We start from the raw sequence: 19,700 nt of genomic DNA, 5'->3' as shown, positions 1-19,700 counted from the left end.
TGTTGCAGCATCGCGGCTCATTCAGTCTCGGTCTGATGCAGATGTGACGGATGTAGAAATCCACAATAGTGTTTGCTTGAACTGTTACAGTATGACATTTCAAAATTTAACTTATTCAGATTTAGATGCCCAATTCAGAGTAGCTTTTACTTTTTGCTCATCTGTCCGTAAACCTTCAGATTTTCCAAATTAAGAGCACTCTTATTGTTTTATACAACAAGTAAGACACTGACTATTCAGTTAATATTCATTATCATCTATCTATTAATTAGTACTCCACACAGCCCTTCTGAAAAAGAAATTGAACAAAAATTGTCCCTTTGAACATTCTTTAATAAACCGAGACAGATCCCCACAAATATGCATAGTCATCTCACACTCTAAGTTTATTTTGTCTGCTTTGTTGGTTCAACTGCACACGATGATATTAAAGATCGAGCAAACCATCTATCAGAGGCCATTTCAAAACCATACCATGTGTGTCTGCGTGTGTGTTCCTAACTCATGCTCATCCTCTGCCTCGACCAATAATGAACTGGCATGTGCTTTGTAGCTCTGTAAACGCTCACAGCGCTGGCATGAGTAAACAGCCCTGGCACCCCATGGCCCCAGTAAAGCGATACATCCAACTGGCTTAGTGGTGCACCTACAGTCAGGATTGAACAGATGCCACTCATTTCTACTAGCCAAAGTGACCCAGCAATAAGCTGGCTGAGCAACTAAAAGAGCAAGCTAGTAATGAGAGGAACGAAGTCGCTGCCGGGCGACGGCACAGCGTGGAGCCTCACTGCAGAGGCCATCTTTTGCGCTCTGCTACTTTCTGTTTTTCCTTTGCCTGCTCCTGCCAGTTTTCAACTGATAGCTGATATTCTCCACCTTTTCCATGCTCACTCTGTCACTATGTGATCTCCCTTTTCATTTGTCCTATCCCCCCAAAAATAAATGAATAAAATTTTAAAAAGTCATAATTTTTCAGTCTTCATATACTTTTACTGGGCAGCACTGGTGTGTTTTTATGTATGTACGTGCCTGCAAGAATATGCGTGTGTGTGTGGCTGCTGGCTGATGCACCTTATGACATATTCAGGTAATAAAAAGCTCCTCCACAGGGATGGTTGTGGCCCACTAATTAAACACCTCTTATGCGACCTTATTGCAGGCGCCAGTTGCCATAGAATCCAACTACATCTTTTGGGCCCTGCGTCAAACTGCATCTCCCTTCTCTGAATCAAATGACAGGTTGGAGGGAGGGGAGTAAGAAGGGGGAGTTAGAAGGTCATTGCCTAAAAAAAACTAATTACTTTACTAAATAATCTCATTCAGACAAGAAGTATTGATTAAAACACAGACTTGTTTTCATAGTTCTAAGAAAACTTACACACCAATAGAGTGACACACAATTAGCGCAACTGGCTCATGATCTGTTTGCTAAACAGCATAATGTGCAGACAGCAGTGAGTTTTCATTCTCTTCTACCTGCATAACAAGAGACTGAAAAACTGCAACAGCTTCCACTGCTTCTTTGCAGTCTTTAATGTATCGTTAGAGCACCCAGGCAGAGTAGAAGATTCTGTTTATGAATGTAACTGAATTGTGGCTGTTAGAAGTTTTTTTGGATTGATTTCCTCGACAGTCGCTGTTTTTCCTGGAAACAGCTTTCACAGGTTGTTCCCCATGATACTTATTATATTAAATATTCATATCATTGTTGATTATACTTTTAGATAAAAAAATTCTGAAACAGTAACTGGTTGACACTCTCAACATAGTCGGGGGCAGAGCTGCACCTTCATCATGGTTTCACCATAACTGAGTTTTCATAAGCACAAAGTCACATGAAAATAACAATCAACGTGTTTTTGTTACCTTAGCATGAGCTGTTTATTTACTAATGTTAATGTTTATTTTATTTACTGCATATCATGTCCACTGCTGAGTACACAGTAATGCATCAGTGTCATCTTTCTACAGTAGCCCAGAAGGCTCTAACTAAACCCTGGTTCCAGAGTAATAAACTAAAGCATTTGGCATTTTCAGAGGTCATCTCTAAACTTGCTGCTCGATATCACAAAAACCTTGAGGTGTGAAAGTTTCTTGATTTTAAGAAGCATTCTGGATCAATGCATTGGCTAGACTTAACTGAAAGTTTTCAACCTTCACAAAATAATAGTGGAGTATCATTCACTGGCTATTTTTGCAGGGAATTATAGTTGCATATGTTCTTACAATATGCTCAACTGCCCTAAAAAAAAAACCAGTGAAGCAGAAGCAAGTGATGAGAGTGTTTTGGGTTCACGTTTGATTTTCTGAAATACCTGAAAAGCACAAACTTGATAAGATGAATAGAGTTTGTAAAACCTATTAAACCAGACTAATTGTTCTCATTGGCTGTTTTCACTCTTAACATCTGCAACCTTCACTAAACACAGCTTGCCAGACTCATCACGCCAACAAATTAGCGAGGAAGAAAATCACCAAATATGTGGAAACTTTCTCACCTAAGGATCTATGGTCGCACCCAGTCTGGATGGAAAATCTGTTTCTACAGCCGCTGAGTGCCTTGGAATCTTGCACATAACCTGCTCCCAACGAAAACAGACAGCTAAAACCAGTCAGGTAACCATTACATAGAATGTATCAGTTGGGTCACTCAGACACTGGTACCGAAAACATGCAGCTTCTGCAGTATTAAAGATAGTCGTCTGATTTTTGAAAGACCTAAAAAGAGTGGAAATTCAGACTCATCTGATCGCTTGTGATTATTGGTTATTGGTTATATTTCAGGATTTAAGACACTGATATGTACCTTTAAATGCATCAAATCATTCTTAGAAGATTTGTGTTTGAATCTTTAGGACGGCAAAGATTTACAGCTCGACTAAATCCTGCACACTGGAACTTTAAAGATATATTTGTCTGACAGCGTTGTTATCTGAATTCCTTCATGTATTATTTTGTCTGTTTTTTAACTAATGTTGTCAGTCTTTTGTTATGAGCTTTTATTTTGGTTTGGACTCAGTTCTCTTCTCTTGTTCAACATTTTCTCATCCCCCAGGAGCTGTTTTCATTCGTCACATTTATGTCCTTCCTTACGACCTATTCAAATATCATGCATATTTCAACTCTATGTTTTATCAAACACTCTTGTTTCCCATTTTGCATTATTTGCTTTAGGATTACTTAGCACCATTGGATGACTTTGCCTGGTTTGTCTTCCTGTTTGTTTTAGTTGCTGTTGCTTTTTTAAACCCTCTGAATATGTTTTTTTCCCGCCAATCTGCATCGTCTGTGTTTGGATCCTACTACAAACTATTACGCAACACAAAGTGAAATTCTGAATTATGACCTCATTTACAAACTGCATGTATGTTAAAAAAGTATGTAGTATTTGTGGTGTTTAAAAGTATGCATCCATGCATGAACCACGTCCACAAAACAATGTAAGGAGGCCCGAGTGTTTCCAAAACGTCGCCATAATCGCAGGTATGGAAGAGAACCCACTTTGTAAAACCAGAGAGCTTTTTGTGTGTGTGTGCGTGTGTGTGTGTGTATTTGTGTGACTGCTAGGGTCAAGCCACCTGGATGAAGGTGTCCTCTGATTTGGTCCGTTGTGAGGTAAGGGTCAGCACAACAGATGAGTCAGCACCTGTCACCGGTCGAGTCCCACACATCACTCACCGACTCCATATGCTGCCCATTAAAGTTGGACATGTGGGCACTCGGCTCACAAAGTCCACACGCTTACTGACTCTCTCCACATCTGTCGACAAAGCCTTAAACACATGCAGCACAGAAGAGGACAGTCAGCGTGGGGGGGGGGGGCAAAGAAACATTTACATGCTGTCAAATTTCTATTTCTGTAAACCAAGTAAACTAGAAGGAATAGATACACATTCATCTCTCATTATCTACCTCATAGGAAAATCAAGTATTATCTTGAGGAGGACTTCCACTGGGATCATTATCGCCCTCCCTTACCACAAATAATTTGCAGCTGCTCAGTCAAAGCCTTGATAGACTAAGCTTAGTTGCAGTTTAATTCATATGCCCAAGCTTTAAAGCAACAGTAGGGATATGTGTGAATTTTAAAACCGCATGCTTCCAACTCCTTTCTTAAGTACACTGATATTCATTATACACACTCCCAGACCTTAAACTTCCCTGGAGCGCCAAGGGATTGAGATATAACTTTAGTTTCCAGCCCTACACCAAATCATTTTCCTTCAAACACCAACAAGCACATAACAACACTCTTTTTCCATAATAAATAGTTTTCTTTTAAAAAGACACTATGGCAGATGCAGTGAAGAAGCTCATGACATCGCTCCCTGAGGAAGTGTGGAAAAAGAGATAAAGTGTACGAGCTACACACTGTCAAAGAATCCAAACACAGCTCAGTCAATATAGTGCTGTGTAACATATCACTTGCTACAACACCAGAGCTCACTTGCTTACTTATTCTCATGGGAAAGAAAAGGGAAAAATCACATTTGGTAGATAAACCCCTCTGGCTCCACTTTCTATTGCCTGAAAAATGTTAGATGTAAACTGAATGAAACTCAGGATTTCTATTCATACTAATGTAGTTGTCCTGTTTGGGTTTTGATGGCAGTATTTGCTTCATCAAAAGTTTGACGTGAGATTTAATCCGTTTGAAACGTAGCCACTAATAATTTGGTACATATACATACATTTGGTACGCTCAACCTCACCTAGTTGTTTTTGCTTCTTCAAAGAACTTATTCATTTTACTAATTGTTCATAATTGACCAGCACAAATAGAAATTAGAACACAAATGAAATGTTTAATGTGTGCACAGCCAATATATAAAACATAAGCCTCATTGAATATGATAGCTGGAGCACTTTATTTTAAGAGATACATATCAACATTGCTAGATAGACGCAGATCAAGTGTGACAGAAAATGTGAAGCTGCCATTGTACTACATTGAATTTGGGGCAGTTGTTTTTGGTTCTATAGCGTAAGGATCCTGCTGGCACCAGAACTGTCTGTTACATGCAGATACCCTGCAAACTCACCTTTAGGATCATGTTTTTATGCATTTACTGTAAGATAGTCTCCAAAATCATGTCTTAATCTGTTTCTACTTGGAAACGTGCACTTTTTCTCATGCGTAACGTTTGCACAATAAAATTCATCCTCGAGAATTTGAGCTGGGGGTTGATGCTTGGATGACGTTTATGCTTATGCTTGGTTGATGTCTGGGTATGTCTCAGTGTTTGAATGAGGATCATGCTGGACGCTAATGGAAGTTTTTTTTGCACTGAATTATTTTGTTGTTCTCTGTTTCTGACAGAGCTCAGTGAAGTATAAGTTAAGGTGCTCATAAGAATTAAATATGCTATTTAAAAAAATCAAACGGCAGTATGTTCCTGCAGCGACAGTATTTAACAAGCAGCAGTGACTCTACTTACCTAATTTTCAAATAAACCCTTTAGAATTTCTTTGAGCCATGTTTAAAGTAACAACAAGCTGGTCATTTGTAGGGTTGTAAAGTCTGCATGGAGGCAGTTTAACCTTAACCCTTTCTGTAGGATGGCCAATCGCTCGTCTAAGGCCAAGTATATATAAGTGTAGCCTGAGAGAGAGAGAAGACAGAAACCAAATGAAGGAGTTAAAAATAGGAGAGAAATTCACTCTTTGAACCACCTATGCTGCTAAAAGTCAATGCTCTAAGTGTGAATGCACATGCGTGAATGTGAGTATATGTGCATGGGCATGTGCAGCTACTAAAGTGTGTGTGTGTGTGTAGGAGTGTGTGGGTGCGCGTGTGTGTGTAGGAGTGTGTATAAATTCAGGAAAACCGAAGAATGTTCTTGAGTGACTGTGTAAAAGAAATGCAGAGGGCATTCTCTTCAAACGAATGGTATTCAAAGAGCAGGGAGTTTCAAAAGGAGACAGCACTAAGGGCAGTTGAGTTTGAACTGTGTTTGTGCAAAAGAGTCTGTCTTTTTAAAAAAGGAATTCCTGAAGTGCACTCACTTGGGGGGGGGGGGTATTAGGAGATATAAAGAGAAGGTGGTGGAGCGAGACAGACAGGGGGTTTACCAACCGACCAGCGGGCAGAATAAGTGAAAGGTGGGAGTTGTGGACTGGAAGGCAAGAGAGAGAAAGAAAACCAGAAAGAGAGGGACACATAGAGATATAACACTGGCCTGGGGCACTGCTACGTGCTGTGCCTCTTCAGGAGACTCTGAGAGGAGGAAAGGAAAAGAGCAAAAACGAGAAAGAACAAAAACCCACTTTCCATGCATGCCTATGGGAGCGCTAAAGCCTTTAGTGTCCCATATAGCTGCACCGATCTGACCTCAGCACTGCAGGAGTGATGGCGACTGAATTATTGTGTCAATGGCCTGGTGCCCCGTCATGCCAGCTCCCTCACACACACTTAATAAACACACTCCATCACCTGTTCGGCCCCAACCATACCGCCCAAAGAGAGCATATTAATTATAGATGTACGTTAAATTACTTTCATTACCTCCCCTGCTCAGTGGAAGGGACAAAGGTATGATGGATGGAAGGGGTTTGTTATACCTCCCCAAGTAGCAAATGTCCCTTCTTTTAGTTGTTCTAACCATTTTCTGATGCATTTTGTTCTTTATTTTGCATCTGTACCACTCATTTCTTTTAGTTTACTACTCAGTTTGTCTCTCTTTCCCTTCACTTGCAAAGAGACACAAAACTGTAATTGCATTGAGAAATACAGTCTCCCATTTCACAGCTGAAAAATGATATCCACTTTTGAAGGTCAGAGCAGTGGTGGTGGAGCGACACGTATGACTCTCCAAGCAGAGGATCATCTCATTTCCAACTCAATGTTTTTAGTACCTGTTTATATCCACTTTCAGTCACTATTTGCTTGGGTTTGTGCATGAGAAAATATGTGTTTAAGGTTGGGAAAAGATCATGGCTGGCATAATAACACTAATACTGCATTAAAATGCCCTTTAAATCTGGGTGTAGTGATGGACAAAAACATTAAGGCAATAACAAAGTCAGCCTACTATCACCTTAAGAATATGTCAAGGCTAAAAGATCTGATGTCTCAGCAGGACCTGGAAAAACTAGTCCATGCATTCATCTTTAGTAGGCTTGATTATTGTAACAGCATCTTTACAGGTCTGCCTAAACAGTCAGTTAGACAACTGCAGCTCATCCAACACTCAGACCAAAAAAGTGGAGCACATCAGTCCAGCTCTGAAGTCTTTACACTGGCTGCCTGTCCATCAGAGGATAGACTTTAAAGTTCTGATGCTGGTCTATAAAGCTCTGAATGGTCAAGGACCAAAATACATCAGTGACCTCCTGACCCACTATGAACCTTCCAGACCCCTCAGGTCATCTGGATCCGGTTTTTTATCAGTTCCCAGAGTCAAAACCAGACATGGAGAAGCTGCATTCAGCTTCTATGCTCCACATGTCTGGAACAAACTCCCAGAAAGCCTCAGATCAGCTGAAACACTCAGTGTATTTAAGTCCAGGTTGAAGACTCACCTATTTTCAGCTGCATTTGAATAAGCTTGAGTTTCAAAACGGAATCATGTTTTAACTATTGATTTTATCTTTCATATATATAATTTTTTCAGATTTGATCTATTGATCTTATTTCTTTCTTTTGTTTAAATTTTAAATCATGCTTTTTATTTCTTCTGTTTTAATGTCTCTGTAAAGCACTTTGAATCACCTTGTCGTTGAATTGTGCTGTACAAATAAACTTGCCTTGTCTTTACTCGGCTTACCAATTCACAAGTCTTGCCCCCTTTGCATTAGGTAGAAAACAAATTGGAGACTCAAAGAAAACATTCCATTAAAATCCTTTTTTTTATTATTGTATAGCCTGAAATAACATGCACAACTCATGTCCATCAGCAGAAATAAAAAGATTTCTGATGTGATGTCTTCAGTTTTTGCCACAAGACCGATCAAGATCAACAGAACAGTCTCACTGTAATTAGAAAAAAAGTTAAAGAGTCAATTTACTCTCACTATTTAGTCAGGTTTAGAATTAAACCTCATGATTAGATATAAGCTTTAAAAACTACTTCATTAAGTGTAAAAAAAGCATCATGGCTTGGCATAGAATAGACGAGAGACAGTATCTGCAAAAGACACACGATGTGGTAAAGCCATTCAAAAAAAGCAGAAACTGTATGAAAAAATGTTAAAATGTCAGTACTGCTAGTTTGAAATAAATAAGACAAGAAACAGCTTTCCCATGTTTGCTGCTGATGGGAAAGCTTCGTTCAGGAGTCTTTAAAAGTGAGATAATATGAATGGGTGAATATGTGGCTGTCACCATCTGAGCCCTATGTTGGTGCTTTTAATCTAAACAATCTAAAAGTCTTTAAATACAGGTTTGTGGTCTGTCATATGAAATAAATGTGTAAACTGTGGGAAGTAAATACAACCTTCTCCCTGAGAACATGGGACATTTCACATAGTGCTTGATGAAACCTGCTCTATAAGCCTACTTTGATGAGCTTTTGCTTAGAATGTTAATAATGACACTCCGATAGAAATCACATGATACCTGACATCTACGAGCTCTGCCGAAGATGTGGCTAATGTGGAAAAATCATGTGTTATCCGACATCATCCCTCAGTGTAGTCCCTGAGCAAATATAAAGCACCACGTCTCCTTTCTAAACCCAAAGGCCATTGTAGCTCAGTGGGCGTGTATATTTATGCTTGCTTGTGCTTGCTTCACAGTGCTGTGGAAGTTTGATGTCACTCCTGTGAGGGAAGCATTACATTGGTACCCTGTGCTTGCTCAACACCCTAGGTCTATCTAATCTCCGCCGCTCTGAAACATCCTCTTCAATTTCTTTTGTTGATAGATGCTGGTGCTCTTTGAGCCCTCTGGGAGCCCATTCCTTCTCTCTTGCTTGTCTCCGACTCTTCGCTTGCGTAAGACCCTTTCAGATTCATCAGGTCAGCCCCCAATTGTAAACAACTGAGATCTGATTCACACAGATCCAAAGGTCAGGAGAAAGTATGGTAATCTGCATCCAGACACCAGCCTCTCGTCCGCCGTCTCGCCGCTCATGTAGGGCGTCATGTAACCCAAGCAGGCAGAATGCTTCTGTGAGGAGTGATAACCAATTACAATCATCCACTTCTAAGCTGGCAAAATGTTTAAAAAGAAGTGACAGTGAACTGAAAGCTGTCAATTATATATGTAGGAGCTGGTGATATATGGTAATTGCAGTCCAGATTAAGAGATGAGTAAGAAACAGGCACTCTATCACTACTTCTCTCTTGTTTATGAGCACATGAACAACATTCATTTTTTTCAATTAGTAGAAACAAATGCCAGTTAGTATGCTTTGAGTTATTTTGCAGTTTTGCAGCTATGTCATCAGACCATGTTTGAACTAAGCTCCCATCTTACTGAGGTGTTTTTAGCTTGCTTTGAGCAAGAATTTCTCCTCTGAGGCAGTCTGGGGAAATGTGTTTATCAAGATCATACCCTCTCAACACTGCAGTAACTGTGACATTGCAACCTTATGGAATGTTATTCATGACAGTAGATTTTTCTATCCCGTGGTATTTTTTGACTTGATCACCTCCAGGATCCTCGGGAGACACGGACATCTTCTTTCTTTCTTTTTTTTTTACCATTGAACATGGAGGACAACAGTCATGGCGCTCCGCAGGAACAAACACCATGGGGAGGGCAGTCTGTAGGAGTGGGTCAGTGGGCAAGAGGGGAACAGGAGGTGAGAGGGGATATAATAATGACAAACAGACTCCCGGCCACAGCGCCTACAGCCTCGTCTCTGGGGAACCTTTCCACCTTGTCATGTCCAAAGACCTTGTGCAATACTTGACAAAGGGGCAGAAGAGAGCGAGGAAAAAAATTGTTTTTGCCCGTGCGTTTCTAATTTGTTGGCCCAATGATTTGCTGATGTGTATGAGGCCGCATGCAGCTAAGAGCGCAAGCCTGGAACAATGGGGGCCTTGCTTCATTAGGCGCTCATGCCCTTAAGCTGCTGACATTTCCAAACTTGTTCCCCAGTCTTCTAATTGTCATGAAAAATTGGATATACCCACCAAGACGGAGAGGATACATGCTAGATCTTGATTTGATAGCTTTTCTCACGTGTCTGGGTGTCAGAATGTAACATACAGTGCTCTCATATGTCCTAAAAACAAGAAGTGATGAAGAAGCTTCAATTGGAATATTCATCCTCTACGATTGAGGCTAGAACATAAGTCATTATGTACAAAAAATTTGTCACACATGACCAGTGAAAGACTCAAGACAATAATATCAACACAGAATTTCAGACTGTGGCTTTTATTAGTAAACCAGATAATACAATGTTATTCACCATGAGAGAGTAAAGATGTTTTAAGGAAGTTATTGTGTAGAACAGAGTAAAAAAGCTGCCATAAACTTCAATTACTGTAGCTCAGTTTTATTTTCTTATCGTCACTCATGACAAACACACTCACTTCAACGAGCTGCGACATACAGCATCGGATCAATTAAGGGTTTACTAATCCATTCTCACCCAAATAACAAATGTCATTGCTAAATGTCACCACAAAGTGATTACATAACTGAGGAACATACGTCAGCTTATATCTGATTCAACGTGAAAGTTTTTGTTAATAAATACTGACAAAAGTTTACAAAGGCACACTCCCTTGCTATAGATTACAGAAGGATTGGTCACATTTATTCATGTTAGAAAAAAAAAAGAAGGGATAAAACATTTGGTTGAACTTGGAGCACATGTAACTGTACAGATACAGTATTTCATAGGCTTATTGCCTGACCTACAATAGAAACAATGTAACTGAAAAATAGCTCATGACCATCCCCTGAGGTCGTTCACATTACTACAAGAAAAATCATTGTTTTCACAAACACATTGCATTGGATTAGGACAGTAAGAGGTCATGAAAGAAGGGGGGAGACTCGCGCGATTATCATCGTCATCATGTTAGAAAAAGAAACTGTTACGTGGCTGCAAACATTCCCCCCGCATGTCCTTCAGGATTCACTGTGATTGTGCTGATACGTTCAAAGACGGTTGGCCACAGTCACTCACAAAAACAAAGAGCAAACAGAGATCAGCTCATGGGTAAGGCACAAACAAACGCTGTGTTCAGTGTCCACATACACGCTGCCATGCCTCCAAGTAGTCTCTAGAGGGCAGACAATTTCACTTAATAAAGTTATCCTTTCATTTACAGCGTGAAAAATAAAGCACGCCCTCTTTCAATTTCTAGATATTTACATAATAAAAAATATTTCTATGTAATTATTATTAGTAATAATTATCTGCCCTAAAATTTGGTAAATGCAACGACTCGGGATGCACTGATTGTGAAACTCTAGGCCGATTCCAGTGTTAAAGACTATAATTTGACTGAAAGCAGATAGCTGATTAAAACAGTCATTTCTGTTTCCTTCAATACCAGGGAAACAATGATATATGCAGTATAGTCAATAGGCAATGCCAGTGCTTTGCAACCAGGACCAGGGTGTCCTCCTGCCCTAAACATGCCCATGTCCATACAGGCAAGAAGAATACACGACCGCTGCTGGTTGTGAGAGCCACTGCGTGTTGTGCTAAAGTGGCATCCATGCTATCTTAGCCACTGCCATTGGTTGAGGTTATGCTGTTAGCCAATAGCTGATTGCCGTAAACAAGTTGACTATCAGCCGATACGAATATTAGGCTGATATCTGTGCAACCCATGATATTACACAATGTCTTTTTTTCTTTTTTAAAAACATACCACAATGCAGAAGCATTGTGTGAAAAACTACATAAACCCTTACTGTTTTCATAAATTTAAGAGGGTAAGATGCAGCCAGGTGCTGCTTAGCAAAGGCACTTGATTAAAGAAATTTGGCAGTTCGCTGGTTTGGAGCATTCAGGTGTGTGAACACAAAGCCAAGGAGGGAAGACATCAGCAGTGATGCTGCCCATCAATCTGGGAAGGGTCAAAAGGCCACTTCCAAACAATTTGTCCATCATCATTCTGCAAAGATTGGACATTCCAGCATGTTCACCCCAAATTCAGACTGTACAATGCACAGAGAAACTGCAAAAAAAAAGAAAGAAAAAGACAACTCAAGAGAAAGATTCTACAGGCCTCAGATAGCATGTTAAATGTTAACAGTGAGTCTGTAACAGTGCAAACAGAAAAAGACTGAACAAATATGGCATGTTTGGAGGAGAAAAGAGAAGAATCCAGGTGTTACAATGGTCCAAAATCCAGACCAGAGCCTGACTGAAATGCTGTGGTGGGACCTTAAGAGAGCTCTGCATGAAGAAAAGCCCACAAACTTCAATGAACTGAAGCAACGCTGTAAAGAGGAGCGGGACTAGATGCCTCCACAACGATGAGAGACGCTGATAACACCATGCACAATATTTTTCTCTTTTGCTGCTAAAAGTGCTCATACAAGCAACTGAAATCATGTGATTCGTTTTTTTTAATACTGCATCTGCGTTTTGGCTTCGTTTTTGTTCAATAATTAATGACACAGTGTCATGAGCTGTTGTTCAGCAAAGGTTGTATTAACCTGGTAAGCACCGGATGATTTTTTTATTATTATGTATTAATGCTAAAATCTTAGACTCTAAAGAGATTTACTTTATTTTTCACATGACTGTAAATACACAGGCAGTGGTGAGAAATGCTGATCAATGTGTGCTCTGAAAGGCATTTTAAGCAGCTTTTGTTTTCTTATTACATCCTATCCAAAAGACAAAAGAAAATGAAGTTGTAACCTGTCCGTAATTGGCAAACCCAGCACAGCTCCATATATATCAATATGGCTCAGTCTACTTTGGTCTGGGCTTGAATAACTCAGCAGCTGGATGTACGGATGGATCCTGCTAACTTTGGTGATTTACTGACTTTTTGTACAGCTTTTTTACACTAATTATCAAAATGACCACTGAATGACTTAAATGATTCATGAATTCAAAGAAACACTCAAGAATGTAAACTTCAGCCAATACCCCATCTCAAAATTCATGGAGCCACCCACTGATTAAGATCCACATTAAAAATTCACACAAAGAGTTTGAGGTAAAAGGGGGTGAGAGCCTACTAAAAGCAGGCTGTTTGACTATCAGTCACCAGCTGCATTTAATCTGCTCTTTCTGTGTCCTCCAGGCCTGTATCCTGCTGGCCTGTATTCATCTCTGCCGTCTCAGGCTCAGTCATTTCCATCTGTGCCTCTGAGGTGCTCATCTGCTCCTGGTTCTCCATGCTTTTTTGGTTCTGCTCTCTGAGTTTTGCCGTCCTCTCTTTTTCCAACATGTGGTAGTTGTAGATGTTGAGGACGAAGAGAAAGAGCCCACCGGTCACTATAACCGTGCCACACATGAAGAAAAGATACTTGTAGTCACCAAAGACATCCACCAATAACCCTAGGAACAGAAGGAGGCAAAGAAATTAGGCAAAGCCAGATAGTTTCAGATTTAACAGCTTAATCATCTTTGAAGGTGAAAAGCAACACAGATTTGGATTACCGCCCTCTGTATGTGTGTATGAGAGACTGAGTGAGCCAAGGCCAATTTGAGAAGAGCCACTTTTGAACTGACAGAGGGCCATTACACCCTTCCAGGCTCTCCTGCGTCTCTGGGAAGGCAATTTGGATGGCTGCTACCAAAACGAATCAGAAGAGAAGCCCATTCTTAGAGCCATAAATATCAAGCCCAAGCCAGCAGAAAAGTGACAAATATGGTTCAGATCAGATTTAAGCCTCCAGGTTTTCAGAGACTTAAGTGCACGTCGCCAACCCCCTTCCCTTCAGACACAGATTGATGTGCAAGTGTCAATATCTCTCAGTGTCAGCATGTGTTACCGTCTATCTCACTGCATTACAGTCCCACCTTTAAATCATTTTAGAGCCAATAGTTGAACTGTGCTCTCTTCCTGGCCCTTTAAGTCACCTTTTTGTCAAACATTATTTCAACAAATCATACCAAAGACTGTCTAACACATAAAGCTGACTTGGTTCCTTTATAAACAGCTAGCGAGTGTTTTTTTTACAACCCAAGTCCTGAGTGCACCGATTTCCCCAAACATCTTTCATCTTGGACCTGTCAGACCTATTGGGAAGCACATTTATTACAATGTTACTGTGCCTTTTGGGAACTTATCAAAGACAGCATTTGACTAAAAGGCTTTTACAATGCTTTCTTTAAATGGACTTATTGAGTGTGCCATTTACCGTCTTTCCAACAAATTATCTTGATCGTAATATGTGTGTGTGTGCGTACACCAGGAGGGGTCACTTTGGATTTGGATTAGAATTTCAACAGTCTCTGTGCGGGCTGTATTATCTGATTGATAGCGCTCATCTGGTGCCAATACTCAAATGACCATCATCCTCATTAGAAGAGCCCTTGATTGGCTGAGCAGTAATTACGTCCATCTGGCATCGTCACCTCTTTTTTAATATATTCGCAGCTTAATTATGGCCCAGGTACAGGACTTTAATGACGACAGTTTGAACTGAGCGTCATTAAAGCACCCGAAGCAAAAAGCTAATTACACCCACTTACCTTACTTCCTCCTAATTGGCTTGACCTGAAGGTTTGAAGGAGCAGTAACAAGCAGATATGGAAGACATAACGATTGTGCCCTCTGGAGGAGAATGTTTGACGTGCAGGGAGGCACTTATTTACCCCATTAAAATAGCCCCTCAGAACAGTGTCGCTCCAGACCAACGGGGGAGGGGGCTTTGACTTTTCCCCTCATTAAAAGTCAGATTGAAGACGAAGCAGAAGTTTGTCGGGGGATGGTATGCAGAGCTGATTGCGTTATGTACAGCTCCATTGCTCTTCATTTCCTGCTTATTTATTTAGCACACGGAACACTAGACCACGTCAAAATTAAGTTATAGTTAAGTTATGAGCTCATAATAAGCTCTGGTCATTTGCTTTGCGTATTCGTATCTGACATTCTTTTAAGAACAACTCTTTGTGTTTGAGAAAGAAAGCATGTGCTTTTCAGCAGTTTGAAGCTACACGACACAAGTTGCACCATAGACTTGATGCAGCAGAGTTCTTGGAGTGGATCATTAGTTTTGCACGTGCAATGAACCACTATTCTGTAAGCTGTGAGATGGATGTAAAAGCAGGCATTATTGACATTGGCCACAGTTATTGTTGAACCAGACTGCAAACAACTTTTCATTTGGAGTCAGTGTCTTATCTGCAGTAGACAGTGATCAGAGCTCTCACTCCCCCTGAATCAGAGAGAATTCTCATGGTTTTTTTGCCATTTGAAACAACTTAAACCTCACAAGTTTCATAGCATTTCAAGCAAACATTATACACAAGTGAGTTTTACACCACATCAGTGAAGGTAATGTTATAATTGGCTTTGTTCTTAGACATTATAAATTCATATTCTGTATTTTACTAAATAACCTATGTTCCTAGCTGGTACTTTTCCACTCTGCTCATACTGCACAATCAATGACCTTAAAATGGTCCAAGACCTTAGAATGACATAAACAACTGGGTCAGACAAAACATCTCTATTAGGGCAGATAGGTCTGGTACATTAGATCAACGCCTAAAACAACACTCACACACACACACACACACATTGTTTATCACATCCAAAGAACACGACGAGGACAGTGGTTGGCCTGCTCGTGCCTCTAAAAACTGGCCAATTATACTCTGTCGAGTGGAAGTACAACCTCTGTGAGATGAAGCTGAATATAAATATGAAATGTTTCTGGATATCGGGGCTCGGCCTGACGGATTTCCTGCGAGATCTCTGTCACTCCGAGTCAAACGCTGCAATATAATTTACATGTGAGCACTAATAAATACTTTTTTAATAAACCATTTCTCCAGCTTGTTCTTGGGCTTCCAATGGAAGAATCGGGCTAACAGTAATTCTAAAAATGCGTATAAAAAGACAAATAATCCTCACGCGGCAGCGGAAGATTTCCAGGTTGGATTTATGCTTCTCACTGCATTTCACTGTTGACGCGCAAGTGGCCGAATCATTTGAATGTGATTGGTTAATACTACAATAAGCAAATTGAAAATGGAAACAAGAGAGCTTTCACCACCAAATTTTTGACTTTGCCCACAGGCAGATTCATAGGTTTTAGGCTGCTAATGGGCACTTGGACATGCCTGTCAATCAAATCCATTCCAACATGGATGTGTTGCGTTATCACAAACATACGACAACTGCCGCCTACTGTGGGGCCGCAAATCACAAGCTAGCTGAAGGTTAACCAGCGCAAGCTTTAAGTGGAGAATGACTTAATAACTGAATGAGCTACCTCACCTTTACCCCTGATTGCAGCCAGCAGGGATGGTGACGATCACGTTGTTGTCATTTTTTTTAGCTAAACCCAAGACCCATAATGCAAATTTGGAGTTCATAAAAGAATAAAAATAAAGGCTTTTGTGAAGCATTTCATCTCCTGGATAACAGCAAGCAAAAGTGCAAAAACTTCACTGCTGGGATTGTTGGCCATTTGGAGATGTGGAATTTTTAAAAATAGAAAAGGCTTAAAGAAGGTTTACAACTGAAAAGGATTCAAAAAGTTCATCCAAGGCAGTCCATAGCCATCAGTTCTCAAGTTCTTAAATGGTAAGTAATAAAAAAAAAATGTATTTATTCTCATCGCCACTGTCAATTACCGTTAAACAACATAATGACAAAAGTTCCAAGTAAAACCTGACTTTCATTCATAGGCTGCTGTTCCAATCTAATATCAGCTGTCTAATAAAAATCTCATTACTCCTTTGTGATACCTGCTAACTTGGCTTATGTGTACACTCCCACATTGGTGTCAACTTGGACGAAATTGAGATGATTTGGTGAGTTCAGCTGTCATGTGTTCTGTACCCTGCTTTTTGGCACCTGAGCTTGTGTGATGTTGTGATAGTGCGATTACTAATCAGAAGGATTTGCATCTTCCCCCAAACTTGAGCTAGTTCTTGTTTTGGTAGTGACTTCCACTCGCTCCACTGTTTCTAAACTGCCTGCCAAACTATCACCTTAACCTTCGTTTTAGAGCCGGAGCGGTTCATTGTTGCAGCTGGAAGGCCACATGAAAGGACAGTAGCAAAAATCATATTTGGATTGAATATTTCATGTCACAGACAGAAAAAGAAACACCCTGAAAAAAATCCACAGCCACTGCCTGACTCTTTTTTAACTCAATAATTTCTCCTTGTAAACAGTCATCTTTGGGCCTTTGATTTAAATCAAAACGCCTCATCAGCAACAATCCAGCTCTGTCTCACAGCAATGACACTAACATAACGCTCAGGCTTTGAATGAGACAGCGATAAACACACAAATACGTAGAATTCAATTTGCAACATTGTTTGTGAAGCAGCTTGCTTTTCATTTCTTTTTGTGACAAATCACACACACCCCTCCCAAACTGTGTTGTTGCTTATTTTAGGAGCACATTTAGTTGCTCTCAGATGTTGAAATAGTTAATGATCTGAGACTGAAAACATCTGGTTGTGTAATTAGGAGACATAAAGAGAGAGATCTGTACACACTCTGAAATGGTTCGTCAGCTTAAACATGAGCACATACTAACAATTATTAACTTATTTGTCTTATTTGTTTGTCGTGTCTGTGAATGGATGATTCGTGTTCGTGGTGAGTTACCTGCAGCAGGTGGTCCCAGTAGCATGGGGAAGCACTCTATGATGGTGACCAGTCCGACAGCACTGGGGAAGCGTTGATTTCCCATCAGGTCCATGAGGCATTCAAAGATAAGGGCAAAGACCATGCCAAAGCCCACTCCAAAAAACACTGCATAGGCCACGAGCAAGGGGTAACTCTTCATCAGTGGGCACACTAGATGGCATGCACCATTGAAAACCATGGCAAAGCTGAAGAAGTACTGGATTCTTGGCCTTATCCACTTGCTGTTGGCTATCAAGCCGGTGCCTGGACGAACAAACATGTCAACAAAGCCCATGATAGAGAGCAGATAGGCTGCGGAGTACTCCTCCACACCTTGGCTAATTGCATAGGCTGACAGGAACACAATAGGTGCATAGGCACCAAAGATATACATCATATTCCCTATGAGGTAAATGATAAAGCCCCTGTCCTTGAAGAAGGACAAATCCACAAACTTCTTAGCCTTCTTCAGACAGCCTTCTTCTCCTTTTATCTTAGTGTTGCTCTCATTTGGCTGTCCCACTTTCATCTGCGCCTCACATGAGGATAGTTTATGTGGTGGGGGGACGGGTCTCATCAAGGCCCCTGCAACGCAACAGTTGAGCATCATACCGCCGAGGATAAGCAGACTTCCTCTCCAGCCAAACTGGCCCAGGAGATATTGGTTGACAGGAGCCAGAAAGCAGAGGAACACCGGACTCCCGGCCATGGCAAGTCCGTTAGCTAATGGCCGCCTTGCTTGGAAGTATTTACTGATGATGGTGAGAGAGGCATTCAGGTTCAAGGAGAGTCCACAACCTGTATGTAGAGAGATTGGGGGAAAAAATAAACAAACACATTCATATTCCGAAAAGCCTCAGAAAGAAAAGTTGACTGAACCTAAACTCTAAATTCTCACTAAATTAAATTAAGACCGACTGTGCTCGGTGCTCATTTGGGCTCCATCTCATTTCACTTTTGCCAGCTAAAATCTCATTACAGATCGCTGGAATTATTTCAGAAATAATTTCTCCATTCAAGTAGAAATAAATTAGAGAGCCTGGGTAATACATTCACTCTTCGCCATTCTACCCTGAACATACTAATTTAATAGCTCCTTAATTTGAGGAAGATGAAGAGCTACAGCTACTGTGGAAGGTTGTGGTGTTAAATTTTATCGTTCCAATGTCAATTTACTCCTCTTCTCTGGATTCATGAGCTCAATATGTTATTGGCTTGTTTGTTTATTTAATGAACAAGGCTGACCATATAAAGTTTGAAAGAAAAAACTAACGAAGAAACAACAACCTTTCGTGCAATTCTGACAATCAAATTATTCATAATTACCAAATAATTACATATTTAAATGTTTTTATTGTTCTCCAGATAACATCAAAGTGTCAGCAACTCTGTGTTGGACACCTTATCCAAGATATCTCATCCAGATTAAAGAGAACGTCTTAGATTTCTCAACAGCTGAGGAAATCTCTGAAGCCTTTTTTGATTGACCCCGATCCTTGCACGACAAGCTACACCTGACAACTATCTGCTCAGCAGTCAATCATTCTGTTTGTTTTGTTGTTTGTGGGATTTTGGGCCTGCTGTCAAGCTGTTCTTAGCCAGCAGGGTCCTGAACCAACAAGAAGCACATCATCACACACATTCCCACCAGCACACGCTGGCTATCATCTTTGTTTTTAAGTGGGAGGAGAGAAAATTCAACTAAAAGCCGAAAAAGGTGAAGACTAATAATGTCCTGGGCTTTCATTTTTTAGGTGCTTTTCTATTAAATGATTATCTTTTTGCATGTCCCAGTATTAGTGTCTTCATGCATATGTCAGCGCGCCTGCTGGGTAAAACTGCCCGATGCCTTTGTGTCAGTGTGCCAGGCCACAGGGGAGCAAAGCAGGGCCAACCACTTGCTGGGCCTATTAATCCTCCACAGGAGCCTTTGGCAGGGTAATGAGCCTCATAGGGTGGCAGAGAGCCCCCATATGACGACCGTGATTGGAGACCAAGGGTAAGCACAG

At 40.6% G+C, this 19,700-nt stretch overlaps 1 protein-coding gene across 2 annotated transcripts in view; it reads right to left on the bottom strand.

Annotated features, from left to right (window-relative positions):
• Positions 1 to 10,300: 10,300 nt before the first annotated feature.
• LOC140303778 (monocarboxylate transporter 2-like) overlaps positions 10,301 to 19,700 on the bottom strand; it is a 69,979-nt gene continuing 60,579 nt past the window's right edge. For both annotated transcript variants that reach the window (XM_072382678.1, XM_072382677.1), the window contains exons 4-5: positions 17,671 to 18,489; positions 10,301 to 13,430 (exon numbers count right to left, since the gene is read on the bottom strand). In XM_072382678.1, coding sequence (XP_072238779.1) covers positions 13,147 to 13,430; positions 17,671 to 18,489 — 1,103 coding nt within the window. In that variant the 3' untranslated portion in view covers positions 10,301 to 13,146. The remainder of the gene's footprint in view (positions 13,431 to 17,670; positions 18,490 to 19,700) is intronic.

Source organism: Leuresthes tenuis, unplaced genomic scaffold (genome assembly GCF_036924035.1).
Source record: "Leuresthes tenuis unplaced genomic scaffold, fLeuTen1.0.hap1 SCAF_3, whole genome shotgun sequence".
Taxonomy (NCBI): domain Eukaryota; kingdom Metazoa; phylum Chordata; class Actinopteri; order Atheriniformes; family Atherinopsidae; genus Leuresthes; species Leuresthes tenuis.
The sequence above is the reverse complement of the archived record's forward strand: the minus strand, read 5'-3'. Positions and strand labels throughout refer to the sequence as shown.